General features: G+C 32.8%; 2 protein-coding genes across 2 annotated transcripts in view; one reads left to right on the top strand and one right to left on the bottom strand.

Moving 5' to 3' along the window:
- The window catches only part of LOC111047175 (ataxin-7), a 29,068-nt gene extending 23,184 nt beyond the window's left edge, over window positions 1-5,884 (top strand). Inside the window, exon 9 of the mRNA XM_022332855.2 lies at window positions 281-5,884. The gene's annotated coding sequence lies outside the window, so the exon portion shown is untranslated. The remainder of the gene's footprint in view (window positions 1-280) is intronic.
- A 9,943-nt stretch (window positions 5,885-15,827) lies between these two features.
- The window catches only part of LOC111047169 (obscurin), a 98,572-nt gene continuing 96,718 nt past the window's right edge, over window positions 15,828-17,681 (bottom strand). Inside the window, exons 9-10 of the mRNA XM_039443046.1 lie at window positions 17,358-17,518; window positions 15,828-16,276 (exon numbers count right to left, since the gene is read on the bottom strand). Coding sequence (XP_039298980.1) covers window positions 15,912-16,276; window positions 17,358-17,518 — 526 coding nt within the window. The 3' untranslated portion in view covers window positions 15,828-15,911. The remainder of the gene's footprint in view (window positions 16,277-17,357; window positions 17,519-17,681) is intronic.

Genomic DNA, 17,681 nt, shown 5'->3' with positions numbered 1-17,681 from the left:
AAATGTTCCAAAAATATCAATTTTTGAGAATTTCATTCAATTTACCAAAAATAACTCAGCTAAAAGTTATTTTTGGTCTTTGCACAGCCTTAAACCAATGTAACTTTCATGCTGGTGACATAAAACCCATGTATAAGTTGAGACCGATTGGGTTCTGCTAAGAAATTTATGTATTAGAGTTGAATTGTTTTTTATCTAATATTCATATAAGATGTATTTTAAGTTATGTTTGTTTGCTTTGTTAATGTATCACTGTGCTTATGCAATTAAAATGTTGCAGATATTTGTTGTCATTAATCAGCCGGTGCAGACCACATCGATTCTTACTTGTCGAACATCTTTATCATCTTTACATTGGATGCAAAGTGCCAATGGTGGATAATGCCAACATTGGAGGCGTATACTTAGAACTACCAGCAACCATCAAATTTCACTACGTGCATCATACATACACCACATCAAATAATTTTCCCATTCAAGAGAAGGATTTCAGTAGTTGGAATGACTGATGAGGATTGAACAATGTACGAATGAAGTACCGGAACTCATAATGCATGATAGTTATTGATAAGCTACTTTTGATCACGTTGATATTATTTCTCGGGTATACTAAAATTGAAATGATTCTGTCGCAATGACAACATTGATTAACTACGTTATTGTTTTATTTGGATGACGTTTTATGGTTGATAAAATGTGCAAAGTGTTGACACCTGTCCTAAAGAAGTCTTTATAAATTTTAATTTGCGAATGTAGAATGATACTAGACTCGTAGAGGGGTCTAGATAGGTCACGACATGAACACTCCAGTGATTGTCTTCATTTGGACTGACTGATTTCATGACCTGACCCAAACGTTCCTGGATACTAGAATCTTTGTTGAGTAACCTTAAGAGGGTTTGAATCCCTATTGTCATAAGAATTAGTCCCGGGTATCAATTTATTCTAACTATTTATATTTGTATTAACATTTTGTGGTCTGCCTGGCCCAATGTATCTTTTTTTATCACAACTTTTCAAGAGTTTTTAATCGAAATTTTATCAATTACGCTTTCTAATATTAAAAACGTTTTGCCTCTACTCTAATTTTGACTTGTATAGGCTCTTCCGACATGTCTTGAAGGTTCCAAGACTCCTATCATCGTTGTTAAGAAGTTTCAATTGATTTAAAATGGAATCCATGGATTCCGGGATTTAAAGTGACCTGGTTAGCTCAGGTTTGGTGACTAGTTTTTAATAAAAAATTTAATTAAGGTTCAAATGAAGTATAAAATATAAATTGGATCATAGTCGTAGAATAGTCATTGGTCTTAGTTATTAGAGCTAAAGCACTGTGAGAGTTTGTCATCTATATTACCACGTAGAAAGTATTTCAATTTTTCTATTATTTCCAATACTAAAATTTTGTCTCATGCTTTACTTACTAAAGTACACGAATTCTGGTCTCATTCATTGATTATCAGAATTCACTTCTTACATAATTTCATGTTTAGGGATAGGATTCTAAAAGGCTGTTTGTTAGTATAGACTAAACTGATTCTTAACCTGAAGCCTCTCTCAAATTAAGTCATTTAAAGGAAACTACACCTACTGAAATTCTCTTTATACTGATTTTAAAATTTCCATGAAAATCAGTTGGTGAATTTGAACGGTATGGAAAGATAGGATAGGTCGATAGAATACAATAAAAATATAGGTCGATGTAATTACGATAAAAAGAAAATTATTTGTATTGTCTGTGAAGTCATACTTCCCAATTAATTTGCGCACTACTGGGCAGAGAGAGACTACCATTGGTTTTTCGGAAGTGTTCACACATTCTAATTGCACCGATGTGTGAACTCTGCCATAAGAACCAATGGTACTCTATTTCTACTTAGCAGAACAGAAATTTATTGAAAAATAAGGGTTTTCGCTCACCTATTGTCCTATTCTTCCTACGATATATCTTCTTCCTCTCATAGCACTAGAGTTACTGGCTAAATCTTGGCTTTCCCATTACATTATTTAATACATTTTCCCTTTCATCTCTCACTGCCACTTTTTGTAGCCATCGTCTGACTGGCATTGCTGTCCAAGAATAGTGTATAGAATAGTGTATTGCATCCTTGATTGCTGTCAGGTGCGTCTCCATCCCATCTTCAAGCAATCTAGTTTTTATTTTTTATTTTTTCATCGTATAAATGTTTATATTCTTTTCTACATCCTTATCCATTCTCTTATTTATTTCTGTTATTGTTCCAGTTATGCTTTCATTTTTAACCTTGTTTTATTTTTCTTATTATTTTTTTGTTGTTCTTGTTTTTATTTTAAAATTTTCTTCTTGAAATTCTACGAAATCCCATGAAATTTATATAAAAAACGGCATTTTTAAACTAAAAAAACAATTTTAATTATATATATATATATATATATATATATATATATATATATATATATATATACTGTATATATTTAATAATAATATCTCTTATGCAGTAAGTCCAATGTTGCTTTGATGTACCACCTATTTTATTATTGTTTTATTAATTCATCAACGTATTTACTTGTCAATCTATCAAACAGAATCATACTAACTCATTAATCAATATAATATATTTTCAACAGAAATATATTATGCGGAACAACAGATTCTGTCAACCATTTTTCCTAATCTACCATATCCACAATCCAAAATGAGTAATAGAAAAACTACCAAAAATAAATACAAAAAATGAAGATATTAAAAACTATTCATATTGATGTACTATAATATGATACTATTAATATAAAACTTCATACTATAACTTAAAGCACACTAGCCTCAATATTCACTCAATATGTAGAAACAATTTATCTTAATTCAAATATCTAGTTTGGGATAAGTTCAGAAATAAATATAAAATGACGGAAGTAATACTTGTATCACTATTGAGGCAGTGAATAGGTGCTCTCTAATTCGTGCATTCATTTCCTAACCTAATCACCTACTTTTCTTTTAACTTTACTGTTTCAAAAAATGTACTCTCAATTATTGAAAAAACTGCGCATTTCTTCCACCAACTCCACCTGCCTGTTCCCACGTTCGTTTCCCAAATCTGAATTCATTTTTCCTGTGCAATTTTATCACCTTATACCCATTTTCAACATTCCATGTTCCAAATCATGCCATTTTTGCAAATGACTAGCCTGTTTTACGTTTTCGTCTCTGTTATCCTGTTTCGAGGCTGAGGCACTAGCCCATAGCCGAAAATGCCTTTCAGCCTATGTATGTAGATAATATGTATGTGGCCTGTAGGGAACACACATTACTTAGCTATAATAATAGTAAGTTTTATTACCAAAATAAGTTGCTTATTTTTAAAGCAATTTAACATACCTAAAATAACTATTTGTACTATCAAGAATCAGATTGTTGTATTCATTCAGTGTATGAATTGAAGATAACAATCTTGCAAACCTTTTACATGTGTTAATTATTGTAACTATTCTAAGCATAATAGAAGAAGTTCTAAAATAAAATTAGATTTATTCTTATAAGCAATATTAACAAATTTAAACATTTGGAATAGACTTTATTATTCTCAGGATTTGTATTTGCTAGTTATTTATTATGCTATTAAGTTGGATCCCAACTGTTATTCTGTATTGTTACTATAAAAAATGTAGAATACCTAGATATAAATGTTTTTCCAATACACATGAGACTGAGTAAATAAGCGAATAATTGTGTTACTCTGATGTACAATTCTAAATTTTTAATTCCTGTAATAATTCAGCAATATCCATCTATCCAGTCTCCTACATGTGAATCAATAGATTATCACTTATTGATTGTCGTTAGCAATTATTTGATAATCGTATCAGTGCCTGATGGAAGTAATTTCTAAATGACACTAAAGTAAGGATTTTGTAATCTGTTGAACATTTTTCCAATTCTTATTTACATATTGAATATTGAATGGTGGTGGTTCATGAATGTGTTCTCCTTGCTTCTTGATTTAATGAACTCACGAGTGCTTATGTGATGAATGATCGTCGCATCTCGGTTTGTAAGCTATGTGCTCTATTTATCGAATGAAAAGTAAGTTTTATTGAGTAATTTATAACGTGTATATTGCAATATTAGAAATAAATATCTACAATTTAGACCTTGAGTAAAAATCGCAAATAAATAATCTTGTAGTCATGAGATGATGCATGTAAGTCATGATTATTAACTTGGATATCGGAAAACACCAGATGTATGAGTAGAATATCAGAAAGTTCAACTTGAACCTTATTTCTCATCCACCGATGCTAGACAGACATAGTCATGTAAATTATATTACAGCATAGTCATCACTGATGTCAGCACATGTCTTGTCTGTCCGGTGTTAGAGGTGAATTCCCATATCCGTATCATTGTACGTGTTCAGTATAGTGAATGTATTATTTCCATGAGTTCTAAAAGGACTATTCCCACTCAGCCGGTTCCAGCGAGTATGAATAGTCCATGAAAACTCATAGGAATATGATACTGATATGACATGTGACATGATACTGATATGTGGGATCTGTCTTTTATTGGTAGCAATGCAAACGTTCCAAGTTGATTTATGCTCTCCTAGGGTCGGTGTTATAATGGCTAATTTTCATTCTATGCTTATAAGACTGAGTAAATGCACTTATGTGTGTGTATCATTAGTATAGTACTTTTCTGTCTTAATTTGACGTATTGATGAATTATACTCTAATCTAAATCTAACCAAATATAAAGTGTTAACGGAACAATTCTTAGTCCTTGTCGGTACATTATTCTACTATTATTATTTCATAATTAATTTCTGTGATTAAACCTAAGTATAAGATATTGTCGTATACCAGCACATATCATTTCAGTTAGTGATCAAATAATTTTGCTTTGTGTATGTGTTCAATGCTAAAACAGGTATACCGTAGGAATCAAATTGTATCACTTAGGATTTTGTTAAGCTATTAAGTAATGCATCAATGATTATAATTATAATATGTAATATATAAAAAATAATGTATACACGTACTTCCTCGATTAATCAATATGAACATTGGTTTATTTATACACTTGATACAATACTGTTGTTGAACTATTCTATATTGTGATGATAAAATGGAACAAATCTTTCCAAATGCACAAATGATTTCCAATGAGTAAAATTCAAGTTCAGGTTTAGGCTCAACTAATAATTGAAGATGATGCCTCATCGAGTTTCGTTTTTCAACATGGTAATCATTTGTGGAAGTGACAGTATCTGTTTCATTAGTTTATGTTACTTTGTTTTCCTTTCAAAAAAATGTTTTTATAGTCATATAACTTTGATGTGCTTTTTAATTATTCATTATTAATTGGTTACTGGCTTTGTGTATCTATAATAATAATTGTAAGTGCCTAACACTCACAGTCTTGAGTTCATATCCGTAATTTTATTAGTATAATTCAATTGAACACCACACTGATCATGGCATTTTGGTGATTCACTACTGAGGGGGTTCAATGTGATTACAAAACTGATTACACTGGTTTGCTGTTATTTCAATCATTTTATTTACCTCTTAGATGAAAATATAGCAAATAATAGCTCACCATTCCAATTATAAATAGTATTCCTCAGTTATTGAGTTTTTTAAAAAAAAACATGTATTATCATTGAAATTATACTTTTTATTTTTTCAAAATGGAAATCAGTGGTAAAAGTGACAGTCTCTGTTTATCTGTTTCATTCGTTTGTCACTTTGTTTTCCTTTTCAAAAAATATTTTTTATAGTCATAACTTTGATGTGATTTTTAATTATTTATTATTTATTGGTTTTCATTTTAGAATTCATACGAAAATCTCTTCTGTTATCTCCAATTTGTAATCATTAAAAAGAAATTTTATCATGCAAATAAATTGTAATTATTCATTTAGTCCACCATCATAACAATATTTAGAAAAGTTTTTCAAGTCTCCATACTTGCTATAGCAATACTTTATATCAGTGGTTGCCAACTTCTTTTGCTTGTTGACTCTCCTGTGGATGTTTATCTCTTCTTGCGACCCCCAAGCCAATGGACACCCTCCCCCATAACCATAAAAAGTTTGTCATTAGTGACTGCTGACCTATTTGGGGACCTCCAAGCCCAACATTGATTTGATTTTGAGTATGATACAATAGTGTGCTAAGGAGGGGTGTTGACTTTTGATATGATTACCTCCTTACTACCCTAAACAGAACTGCGGGGTCAAAAATTGTCTTCCAAACTTTTCCCTCTATAACCTTTCATTGACTGGACTATTATTACGGTACGCTTATTATAAATGATTTCATTATACTTATTGATCAATGATCATCAATATTCCTCATGTATAATTTATATTTTATCTCAAGAATCAACAATCAAAAGTACAATATCAAAAAAATTTATTTTAGAAAAATCATCATAGATGACTTGGCAGAAGCCGTCAGTCGAGTTGTTTACTCTAATACACTTTCAATAACTATCTTATCTGAGTTTTGTTTGACCTTCGTCTTGCTAAAATCAATTTTATTCTTCAATTCTATTCTCAACACAGACCAGATTTAGGTGTACGGTATTTTTCACAACTTGGATAACCAAACTATAACAGTATTGCTGCATCGATTCTTATCTCATCACCAGAAATGAAACTTTCTACTTCCAACACTGATTCGTCTAGCCGAAAGAAAATCTCGATTTTATTTTATCTTTCTTAACTACTGTTTATTCCAATCCATCCTGTCATGGTCAATTTGAACAGCTCAATACTACACTGATACTATTTCACTAATATAAAATATTGTCATGTACACTAAGAAAAATTTTTTGATTTAGATAATGTTTATAGGAATTTTATTTGTTGATTTCCTATGTTGAAATCGATTTAATGAAACTAGATGAATGATGAAATATTTTTAATGTTGGAAGGACAAAATTGAACTCAGGATAAAATATTGAAATAAAATGTTACAAGTGATAAAAAAACTATGCCGGTTGATAACATCACAGGTGGCAATCAGATTATTCGCCACATTACCCCCCCCCCGGGCAGACGATTTGGCCATCCAAAATTTTGAAGCTCACTTATTTCCTGGAACAGGGTGGGAAGGCTGAGGTGAGTCGTCTTGAAGGATGTATGCTGGCTTCCATTTGCGGCACTTAATTCGTAATTCACAGGAGAACATCGTTGTAATTGACGTCGAGGAAAACGACTCAGGTTGTAGAGGCTGTCAAAGACTTTTCGTCTAAAAGTATGTGAATAAACGGTCAAGGTTTCTCTGTAGATACATCACAGAGCACAGTAAGTGGTGATCCAGGAATGGGTACACGTTCCAATGGAAGAGAAGAATTCTCTGGTGTTATCTTCTGAAGTTTGGTACCTTTGACATATTGTATATCCATCGAAAACTCAGAGATGAATGATAATTGGTGGAAGTTAATTGATTGAGTTTGTGGAGTTGATTGGTTGAGTTTGTGGAGTTGATTGGTTGGTAAGCATAGACTAGAGGCTTGTGGTCTGTGCAGATAGTGAAGGGATGTCCTTCTAAGAGGTGGCGAAAATGCTGTACCGCTACATAAACAGCAAGTAACTAGCGATAATATACTGGCCAGCAACTTTCTTTCAAAGATAACTTTTTTGAAAAGAAAGCAAGAGGTTGCCATAGTACTGGCCAGCAACTTTCTTTCAAAGATATTTTTTTTGAAAAGAAAGCAAGAGGTTGCCATACGCCTTCAACCAGTTGTAAGCATTCTCCAACTGAGTGGTTAGAAGCATCAGTAAATGAACCAAGTGTTTAATTCTTGAATGATTACTCTTCTTTCCCATTCCTGAAGTAGGTACTGTCATTTATCCATGCTTCATTAGGAAATATTGCTCTCTCCCAGTCCAGATGTTTGGCGGTATTCAAAAAGTGTCTCCTTTTTATTATGTTGCTCACTACTTGATTCATTCTTCAGAAGTGTAATTTTCGTTTTTGTAGAAATTAAAACTTGAAAGTGTTCAATGCAAAATTTCATCTTTTTGTAGGTTAATAAAAGTTTTAAAATACATTTTTTAGATTTTTAAATTCTCGGCAAAAGTTATCCAATTGATGCTGTAATATTGTGAACTGTTCACGTTGAACAGAAATTTTTTCTTCATACATCGTGGTGGATAATTGAGTAGCTAGGTAATTTTTAGGTAACTTTTACTCACATGAAATACCTGTAAAAATGCTTGCTGTTGATCACGTCGGGGTCACCAGTATAGGAATTTTATTTGTTGATTTCCTATGTTGAAATTGATTAAATGAAACTAGATTAATGATGAAATATTTTTAATATTGGAATGACAAAATTGAACTCTGATTAAAATATTGAAATATAAAATGTTACAAGTTGGGGAGGATGGGCCACAATGAGACGAAAATCACTTTTTCAATTTTCATAATTGTTTGATTTGACAGAATGCATATTTCTATAGTCAGATAGTAACTTTATCATTTCCTGCACCTTTTGCTCTTATTGTGATGATCTAATGTAATTTTTAATGCCAATAAAATTTGTTTCTATTTACCCTTGCAAGTGTCTCATTGTGGCCCAACACTGGGCCACATTGAGACACATTATGGACCACATTGGGACATGGTAAAAAAACAAAAAACATGATTATTTTCAAGTTTATTGAGCCTCGTCAGGTAGATATAAAATACTTATTATGATATTGGGCTTTTTTAGTTTAATGATAATAAAATGAAAAACACATGATTTTGTCCATGGAACTACCATATGTCATTTTAAGGATCATGGTTTTTAAAAAGGAATAAGAAAAAAACAAGACATTGAATTCTCCAATTTACATTTATTAATTTGAACTTTAAATTAAATTTATAAAAGAAACGGAGCCTGAAAAAACTGAATTTCAACATTGCTATACACGTAAAATCTGTCTCATTGTGGCCCAAACCAAAGTGTTTTATTGTGGCCCAGTGTGAATGCCTACATTGAATCGTCTCTGAAACCAGTTTGGAGCCTAAAAAATCTAGTACAAATATATTGAAATGTCACATAAGAAACAGGGTTTCATAGCTTAGTACCAAAAATATAGAGACACCATCTTATCTGAGTAGTAGCTCTGAATTAGAACAAGTGTTATAACAAATTTTGCTCTTCAAAAACAGATGAAGTACAACAGAACCCAGTAGAGAGATAGCAGCCATTTTCAAAGTGAATCTATGGATGAATATGAGTTCGAAGCTATATCCCCAACATAGTCCAGCACATGTCGAACAGCTCTATGATTAAATATTTCTAATGTCTCAGAGTGGCCTATGTCTCATTGTGGCCCACCCTCCCCTAGTGATAAACAAACTATATGCCGGTTGAAAACATAACAGGTGGCAATAATATATGATTCGCCACATGTTTCATAGCATAAAAAAGTATGTTTTACATATAAATAATAATAATTATATTGCAATTTCTTGTTCAAATCAAACATTATCAAGCCTACTTGAGTGGAAGAACATAATTTAATCTATGCTGACCATTTTACTGACAAGAAAATTAAGTTTAAAGTACATAAATTAAAAGTAATACTTTAGTATTTAAAAGAAAACTTCAAGCAATCTTAGCTGTTGAATTCCCTGAACAAACATTCCCTATAACGCAGAGCATCCCTAAGATACCCGACATGGCAGTACCAATCTCTACCATTCAAATAACTAATTATTGTATCTACACTCATATATGTGTAACGAAACCACGTCTGTCTTATCGCCCCTAGTACTTTACACTTACCCATGAAGTGGAACAAACTCTCAGGCTCTCTACTGTTGCATAAGGAACATATTTAAATGCCTATTCTCCTCCCTCTCTGGTCTGAAGTTTAGCGGTAGCATGGAAGCTCTAGCTCTAAAAATTATACAGAATCCGGCAGTGAATCAGGCGATTTTGAAATAACTGTTAAAAATCGATCAAGTTATTGAAAAAACTCTTATTCGTATCACCGTAATCTACATAGAGAAGCATTATAATTAAATTTACAATATTGTTCATTTCTTGAAAATTACGTCGGCAAGGTGACGTCCTTCTCTCGCAGCTTCCTAACTACGCGTTTGGTAATAAGCCTTAACGGCGAATGCACGTCGTGTATTGCTGCAAGTCTCCATTGTACTGAAATGCGTTGAGTTGAATATGCGTCTTTCATCTCTTTACACTCGACTCTCACACCCACCCCCCTCCTTCAGATCCTTACATTCCACCAGTACACTCTCACTCAGCTGATTCATTCTCAGCGCATCCATGCTGAATGCCAGACGAGAGACATAACCTTGCCGACGTAAATTTCAAGAAATTGACAGTATTGTAGATTAAGAAATAATGCTTTTCTTTATTGATTACGGTGATAAGGATAAAAGTTTTGTTAAAAACTTCATCGATTTTTAATATTTCAAAATCGCCCGATTCACATCCGGACTCTGTATTTATGAAACTCCTCTTGTAAGAGTCATTCAAATACGTGCGATCTCCTAAGTCTATCAGTAAAGAAGAGTACAATACTATGATATAATGACTGATCAGCTCGCTCTCTCCATGCAATACAAGTTCTCTGCTTCACTTCTAGTAGCATTTGATTGATGAAATTCAACCATCTGTCCACTTGAATTGTGTTATCAGACCATTCTATGGTTATGTCATAGCGCTGACAGAGACTGAGCCAAACCTTATACCAACCACATTTCCTGACAAAGAATTTATACGCTATTCTACGTGGATATCGACTCTCTGGTATATGGAATATTTAAAAATATAATTCATATGAATTCTCAAAGTGTAGATCCACATCAGCTCCATACCGCACTGTAAATAGATCACTCAGTCAGGGGTATTCTTGGGAAGGCCAAATAACCTTTCAATGAAATATTTTTTTTATTTTTCTTCTCGGTCACTATGCAAGTAGCCCCACACTTGCGCTGCATATATGTCACTGTAGACTTACATGCCGCCCTAAAAACATGCCACTTGGCTGAAAGGGGAACTTTCTCATTCTGGATTAGGCTTCTCCACATACTATTTATACTATATCTCACTGCTGTTATCCTATCATCCCAATGCCTTTTTAATGACAGGTAGGACGTGAATATTACCCCCAAATATTTATACTGATTAACAACCTCCACAATCTCATCTCCATAGAACCATTTTTCACTTTTTCTAAGTTTACCACCTTTCCGGAAGACAACAATTTTAGTTCCACTTAATGCAATAACTTCTTAATCTATTTATTATTTTTTGCATAAGAATCGGGGTATCGGCTAATATAACGACATCGTCAGCATTCATGAGCCCATTTAAATCTAGGTTTCCCACAAATACTCCTCCACCTATATAATCGCAAAGATCATGTATAAATAGGGAGAATAAATTGGCGAGGCTAGACAGCCTTGTTTTACGCCGCTATTTATTGCAAATTCGGCCGACAATCCTCTACCACTGTTACACCAAATTCTACACCTATTATCGCTATAAATCCCCCTTAAAATATTAATAAATTTACTAGATAGACCTATTCCATACAATCTAAAAAATAAAGCATTCCTATCAATATTGTCATATGCTCTTTTGAAATCGATGAAAAACCCGTAGGCTTAAAGTTTTCTTTTTTTAACTTGTAAAAAGTAATCAACAATGCTATGGAGAACAAATATGTTATCGAAATATCTGGTCGAGTAACCAGAACGAAAGCCTGCCTGACATTCTTTTATAATACCCCTGGTTTTCTTCCACTTGGCCACTCTATTGCTCATTATGCCCTTGAAAAGAAGTGTAATATTACATTTTTTTCTCGATTAAAATCGAATCTTCAATTCGAGATCTATAAAACTTGATAGTAAATATCAGAGTAATCGATATGCGGACAACTTTTTAACTGAGAATTTATCGTAAATAATTGTGTTGCACATTCCATGGTATCACCGAAACTGAGTTAACAGAATTAACAGATAAATAGATCATTATAGATATAGAGGATATATAAATTTAAAATAACAGTTTCGAAATAAAGTTTTATTGAGAACAAATGTAAAATGTAAATTCTAAACTTGTAATTTATAATTTTTTGGAATTTAATATCGGTGACGTGTTCATAACGTCAACACTGGTTTTGAGGTGGGGCTTTGCTCTGTACTTGTTAGGTCTTCTCTCTAAAAAATGGTGGCTGGCTATGTGTTCTAATTTTGTGCTCTCTGAATATTTTTCTGTTTAAGTAAAATTTTTAATGTTTTAAATTGAGATTTGAACAGTTTTATGGTGTTTTAAGTTTGTATAAATTGTTTTGTGTGTCTACAAGCCTATAGCCATTGTTTTTCAACTATATAAATGGATAAGTATTTAGCTTGTAATGATGCTAGATACTTAAGTGTGTAAGGTATTGTTTTGTGGATTTGTGTTGTATATTGCCAAAATTCTTCTGAAGATTATAAGTTGGTTTGCTCTGAAAACTGGATTTCTCATTCATAAGCAATAGATCCATTCATAGTTTATCAAGAATCTACCATTTTGGAGCCGATAACTTCCTTTAGGTTAATAGGTGTGAAATGCTATCCAACCTATTTAGGAGAAATTGGTAGCACGGCAAAAGTCCTGTCATAATATCCATACACGAGATGCCCCTATAATTAGAAACAATAGCAGAATCTCCTTTTTTATGAAGAGTAAAAATGATTGCTCTTAAGAACAAATAGAACAATTGCTCTTAATTCAGGGGTTTTTCCATAAGTTATAATATTGTTGAATGCTCTTAAGAGCAGTATTTTGAAACACTTCTATCCTCTATAGGAGCTTTATTGTTATTCATTTTAGTAAGTAGAGCATCTAATTCAATCATTTCTAGTTCTTTATCTCGAGATTCTATTTCTACCAAAGGTTCTGCATACAAAACTGGCTCACTGAGTCTTACAGGAGTAAATAGATTTGAATAAATAATTGATTCACATATCAGATTTTATAGGAATGATTTGAGTCGGACGGCTACTTTTGAAATTTTTTATAAGATCCCAGAAGAGAGTTATTCACACTTCGAAATTTATTGTTGACCTTCTCGTAATACTCTTTATTTCTCTCTTTGCACAATTATTTATACTGTCTAACTGAATTTGAGTAGTCATTTTTAACAGAAATATTGCCGAACCTCCTGAACAGATTAAGAGTAGACTAAACATCTTACGTCTCGTTCTTTCGCAATCTCTATCAAAACACGCCTGCTGTTTATTTGTATTGGAAGTATTAGTATTATTGTGTGTGAGTTGCCTGTTACTAGCCGATGAGTATATAAGATTTTTTAAACAGTTTGTTGCAATATCTGGGTTATTTGGTAGCTCAATATCTCTACATCTTTCTGAAAGATTACGGGAATAATGCAATACATCTAATCTATCAAACCTAAGCCTAGGTAAGAGACAAAAGCAGCTTATCATCATTCTCATTTACAACATCTCTCATACAACCTATTTTAAAGCTAATTGGAAAATGATCTGTGAAGTGCTCATCGAGTACAGAGAAATAATTTATAGACTTGATAATATCTAGCGGTACACAACAGTAATCTATCACGGACGCACCTCTCTGATTCAAGAAATTTAATTCCCCATTTTCATCCCCATTAGCTCTACCATTCAATATTATATAATTATACACTTCCCAGAGAGATAAGACTCTTTCTCCTCTAGTATTAAACATTGTATCTTTTGATTAATTTTCTAGCATGAGCTACATTGTTATTATCAACAGGGACTTCAACTGGGATATTCTGTAATTCACCTCCTACTCTACAATTCCAATCACCAACTAGAATAGTGTTTATGTTATTATCGGAAGTTGACAGGTAATCCCAAATCATATCAAAATCTCTTTTCCATCATTCTTCTTCTGACCCCCCACTTAGATAAATTGGCAAAATAAATATTTCCTTATTACTCAAATCAACTGAAATTTTCTGTTTATAATATTATCATCGATGAAAAAAAACTGATAAGGATGTTTCATATCCCATCGTAATACCCCACTTTGCATGACCAAAACGACTAATTCTCACTGCATACTCCCAAGACAATGTATATTCTGGTAAAAAAAGCATATCCTTCATCTTGCCCCTCCTCTACATGTGTTTCTAACAAAATAAAACAATCAAACCCTTTCACAAAACTAAAAAAATTAAATAGTTCTTACCTTTCAATCCAAAAACATTATACACTAGAAAATCAGTTTGATATTCATTCACACTAGGCCTACCGACACGACTGACGGCTCCACCTAATTCATAATTAAGTCTCTACTGATTTTTGTTGTTTTTTTGCCCCTCCTTGAAAGATCTCAGAATTTCCTCGGACTCGCTTCCCAATAATTCCATGAATTTCTCTTGGCCATTTGTGTTGCCGATCTGCAGCCAACCTGAGCCAGAATCCCACGTGCAAGACGCCTCCTCAATGACCAGACGGTTATGGACGACCCTAAACTTTGAGCCTGGTTTATTGTCCATAATAATTTTCCGCAAGGCCATTAGTTTTCCTCTACTTTTCCGGGTTTCGTATGAATAGTCTTTGTAAATGAAATAGTTAGTTCCTTTCAGTTTTTTCGCATTAGACAGAATAAAGTTCACATCATCATCACACGGAAAGTGAGCTATAATTAAACCACTGTTATTTTTTGGATTTCCAAGTAGGTGAGCACGGCTGATGAATAAAGTATCGTTACAACGTAAATAGTCCAAGCAGAAACGTCTCACTACAAGCACGAAATTTGTTTCCTTAGTAGAATCAAACTGTAATCCCTTGAAAATAAGGTTATTTCTCCTACTTCTATCTTCCAAATTGATTAGTCTATTAGCTAAGCCCTTTATTAGTAGATTAGAGAGATTGTAATTCACTTTTTAATTCGCTATTTTCACTAGTTAATCTTTTCACAGTCTCAGTTAGAGCAGTTACATCGTTCTTCGTGGCTAAAAGTAGATATTTTTACATAGAAATTTTTCTTAATTCTAGTTTCTAAACCGTCCAGCAGTAATACCTTAAACCTTTCCTCATCCATTTTGCTGATTAGAAAGTCTGAACGCTTTTTTCCAGGTCGGGAGCTAAATTCAGGAGAGGTTGTAGATCGTTACGTTTTTTAGAACTAGATGGCGAGAAATACGAATCTATTCCTCGCATCTAATATAGCCTACTATATACACAGAAGGGCACCAGAAAACAACAACTTCTCGTTCAAATCACTAAAATCATACTAAATTTAAATTTCAAACACTTTTCACTAATATTATAGTCAATAGTTATTAAGGTTAAAGCCAGCATCAGCACGAAAACCTATATTTTATCTACTTCAAGACATTCCTATCTTATTGTATTCTTTATATCTCAAAGAATTTGGAAATATACAGTGTATATCTAGGCATTTGAAACTCATTAGCTATTTGTTGTGTATCTGCCATACGCTAAATAAATATAGCTCAATGAATTTGAATTTTCTTATTCATTTCCATTTGTATTTAAATTGTTTATCATCTTTGTATTTTAAAAATGAGGCAAAATGGGTTTCCACCTGTTGTCTCCATCAATAAAGTTCATTATTACTATTATTATTTTCCTGTTTAAGGTTTGCTTGACCACTCTTTCCTGGGCTCCGACCCCCAAAGGACAGTATCAAGCGATTTTAACAGAGTGACTGCTCCACTCATATTATTATTGCAATTATTATTATTAAATAGAGTATAAGGTATTTAGTGTATCTTTTATCACAATACCCAAACAAAAGCCATAGGTACATGTGAACAAAAAATCAATGGCAAAGGGAATAACACGAATAAGTTTTATGATATTTATTTATGACAAGTACAAATTACAGAACTACAGTATATTGTAATTTCATGACGGTTAGAAGAGATTATTCAATCGTCAATATTTTGGTACAGAGTTTTTTGTGTAGAACTAGTGGTTGCTGATAAGCGGCCAACCCGTTCATACAAATGATGTGATGATGAGGAGCAAGTGGGTGTGATGTATTCAATATGAGTAGTATTTGGACGTTCTTCAAATTTGAAGTCGATTCTCGTTGGATGTTCAGTGTAGCGCGGAGCAGGGAGTGAAGGTGCATTTTTTTGATATTCCTCTTTTTTCTTGTATTTGTTGGTTCCTACTGATTTGGCCGTGTCCCTTCGAGCAGGACACATGTAGAGGAACGAGACAGCCAGTGTTATGCACAGGATGAGAATCACAGCGGCCATCAGTCCCACCACCCATCTCAAACGGATATCTGAAAATTCATTGATGATTGAAACAAGTCTCTGAATTAAACAAGTAAAGACTTGGGCCAGGTTGCATAACAGCCTGTACAATTTTTATAATGATTAAATGTGACAAGAACCAATCTAAAAAGCCTTCTTTGGCTATAGTTCTCATGGCATTTGATCACGATTAAAATTATGTACAACCGGGCCTTGGACTTGTGCGCTACATGACCAATCTGTATTGGTGCTACATTTAGCACAATCTGCGTTGCCAGATTGTGTGATATTGGGACCTTTCCTAGGAAACTTATATGACTGAATTATTGCACCCACACTTCATAATCAACTCCATCTTTAGAAAGGTTTAGATTTGCACACATACAACTCCCGACATGCGGAAAACTATGTACTGTCAAGGCACCGCATAAATACCACTCTTACCCATGAAACCAATCAAAAATGGGACTCAAGCTCTTGAATCATCTGCCCAGGCAGTTCAGAGTTTAGAAAATTTAAATCTAAATTCTGAAAGAATACTGAGTGATCTTTCGTAAGAAAGTATTTATACTTTTAGTACCGTACCGTACCTCCGCTTCAGTACCGACCGGCTGGAACCAATTGAAACTGGATGGTGTAAATTTACCTGAAATAATCTCAATAATGAATAGTTGATAGGTACCTTAATATTATCTATATTTCTATAAAATAGGAATAGTAAAATACATACTAATATTTGTATTTTTTATAATTAATAATCTAATGTCAATATATAACCTATTATACTACTCTATTATTACAATGCTCGGGTTTCTCAATGTGTTCCTTCATTACAAATCGATATGATTTTCCTATACAAAATCGCCTAGTAAAATTCACTTTAAAATGCCAGGATTCCTTTTGAATAACACCATCACTTCCCATTTAAACAATGGTGACAGTTTTAAGTGAATTTCATGTCTACATCAATAGCATTATATTATGATATATATATATAATTTCGAGGCTATATATATATATATAAAAGAAAGAAGGAGTCTACATAAATGAATAGAAAACTTATATAAGAGAGAAAAATAGTAATTAATGAATAAATATATTGTTACGTACTTTGTGGATTGTTGAGCATCAAGAACTTAGAATTTCCAAGTACCATGGTGCCATTTTCGGTATCGACATCAAACTTGCACTCCCATTGACCAAAATCAGACATTATGTATTCAAAAATAATAATGCATTCTCCTGTCTCTTTGTCAAATGTTGTTCTGTACCTGTGAAGAGACAGAATGTTTTCAAGAAGGCAGAAAAATACTGAAACTGGTCAAATCTTTACAGCAAGCAACTAAACACTAATTGCTAATGCACAACAACAAAATTATAAATTGATAATATAGCAGATAATAATATTCTCAGATAGAATAAAAACACAATATT

This window comes from Nilaparvata lugens, chromosome X (assembly GCF_014356525.2).
Source record: "Nilaparvata lugens isolate BPH chromosome X, ASM1435652v1, whole genome shotgun sequence".
In the NCBI taxonomy this organism is placed as follows: Eukaryota; Metazoa; Arthropoda; class Insecta; order Hemiptera; family Delphacidae; genus Nilaparvata; species Nilaparvata lugens.
The sequence above is the reverse complement of the archived record's forward strand: the minus strand, read 5'-3'. Positions and strand labels throughout refer to the sequence as shown.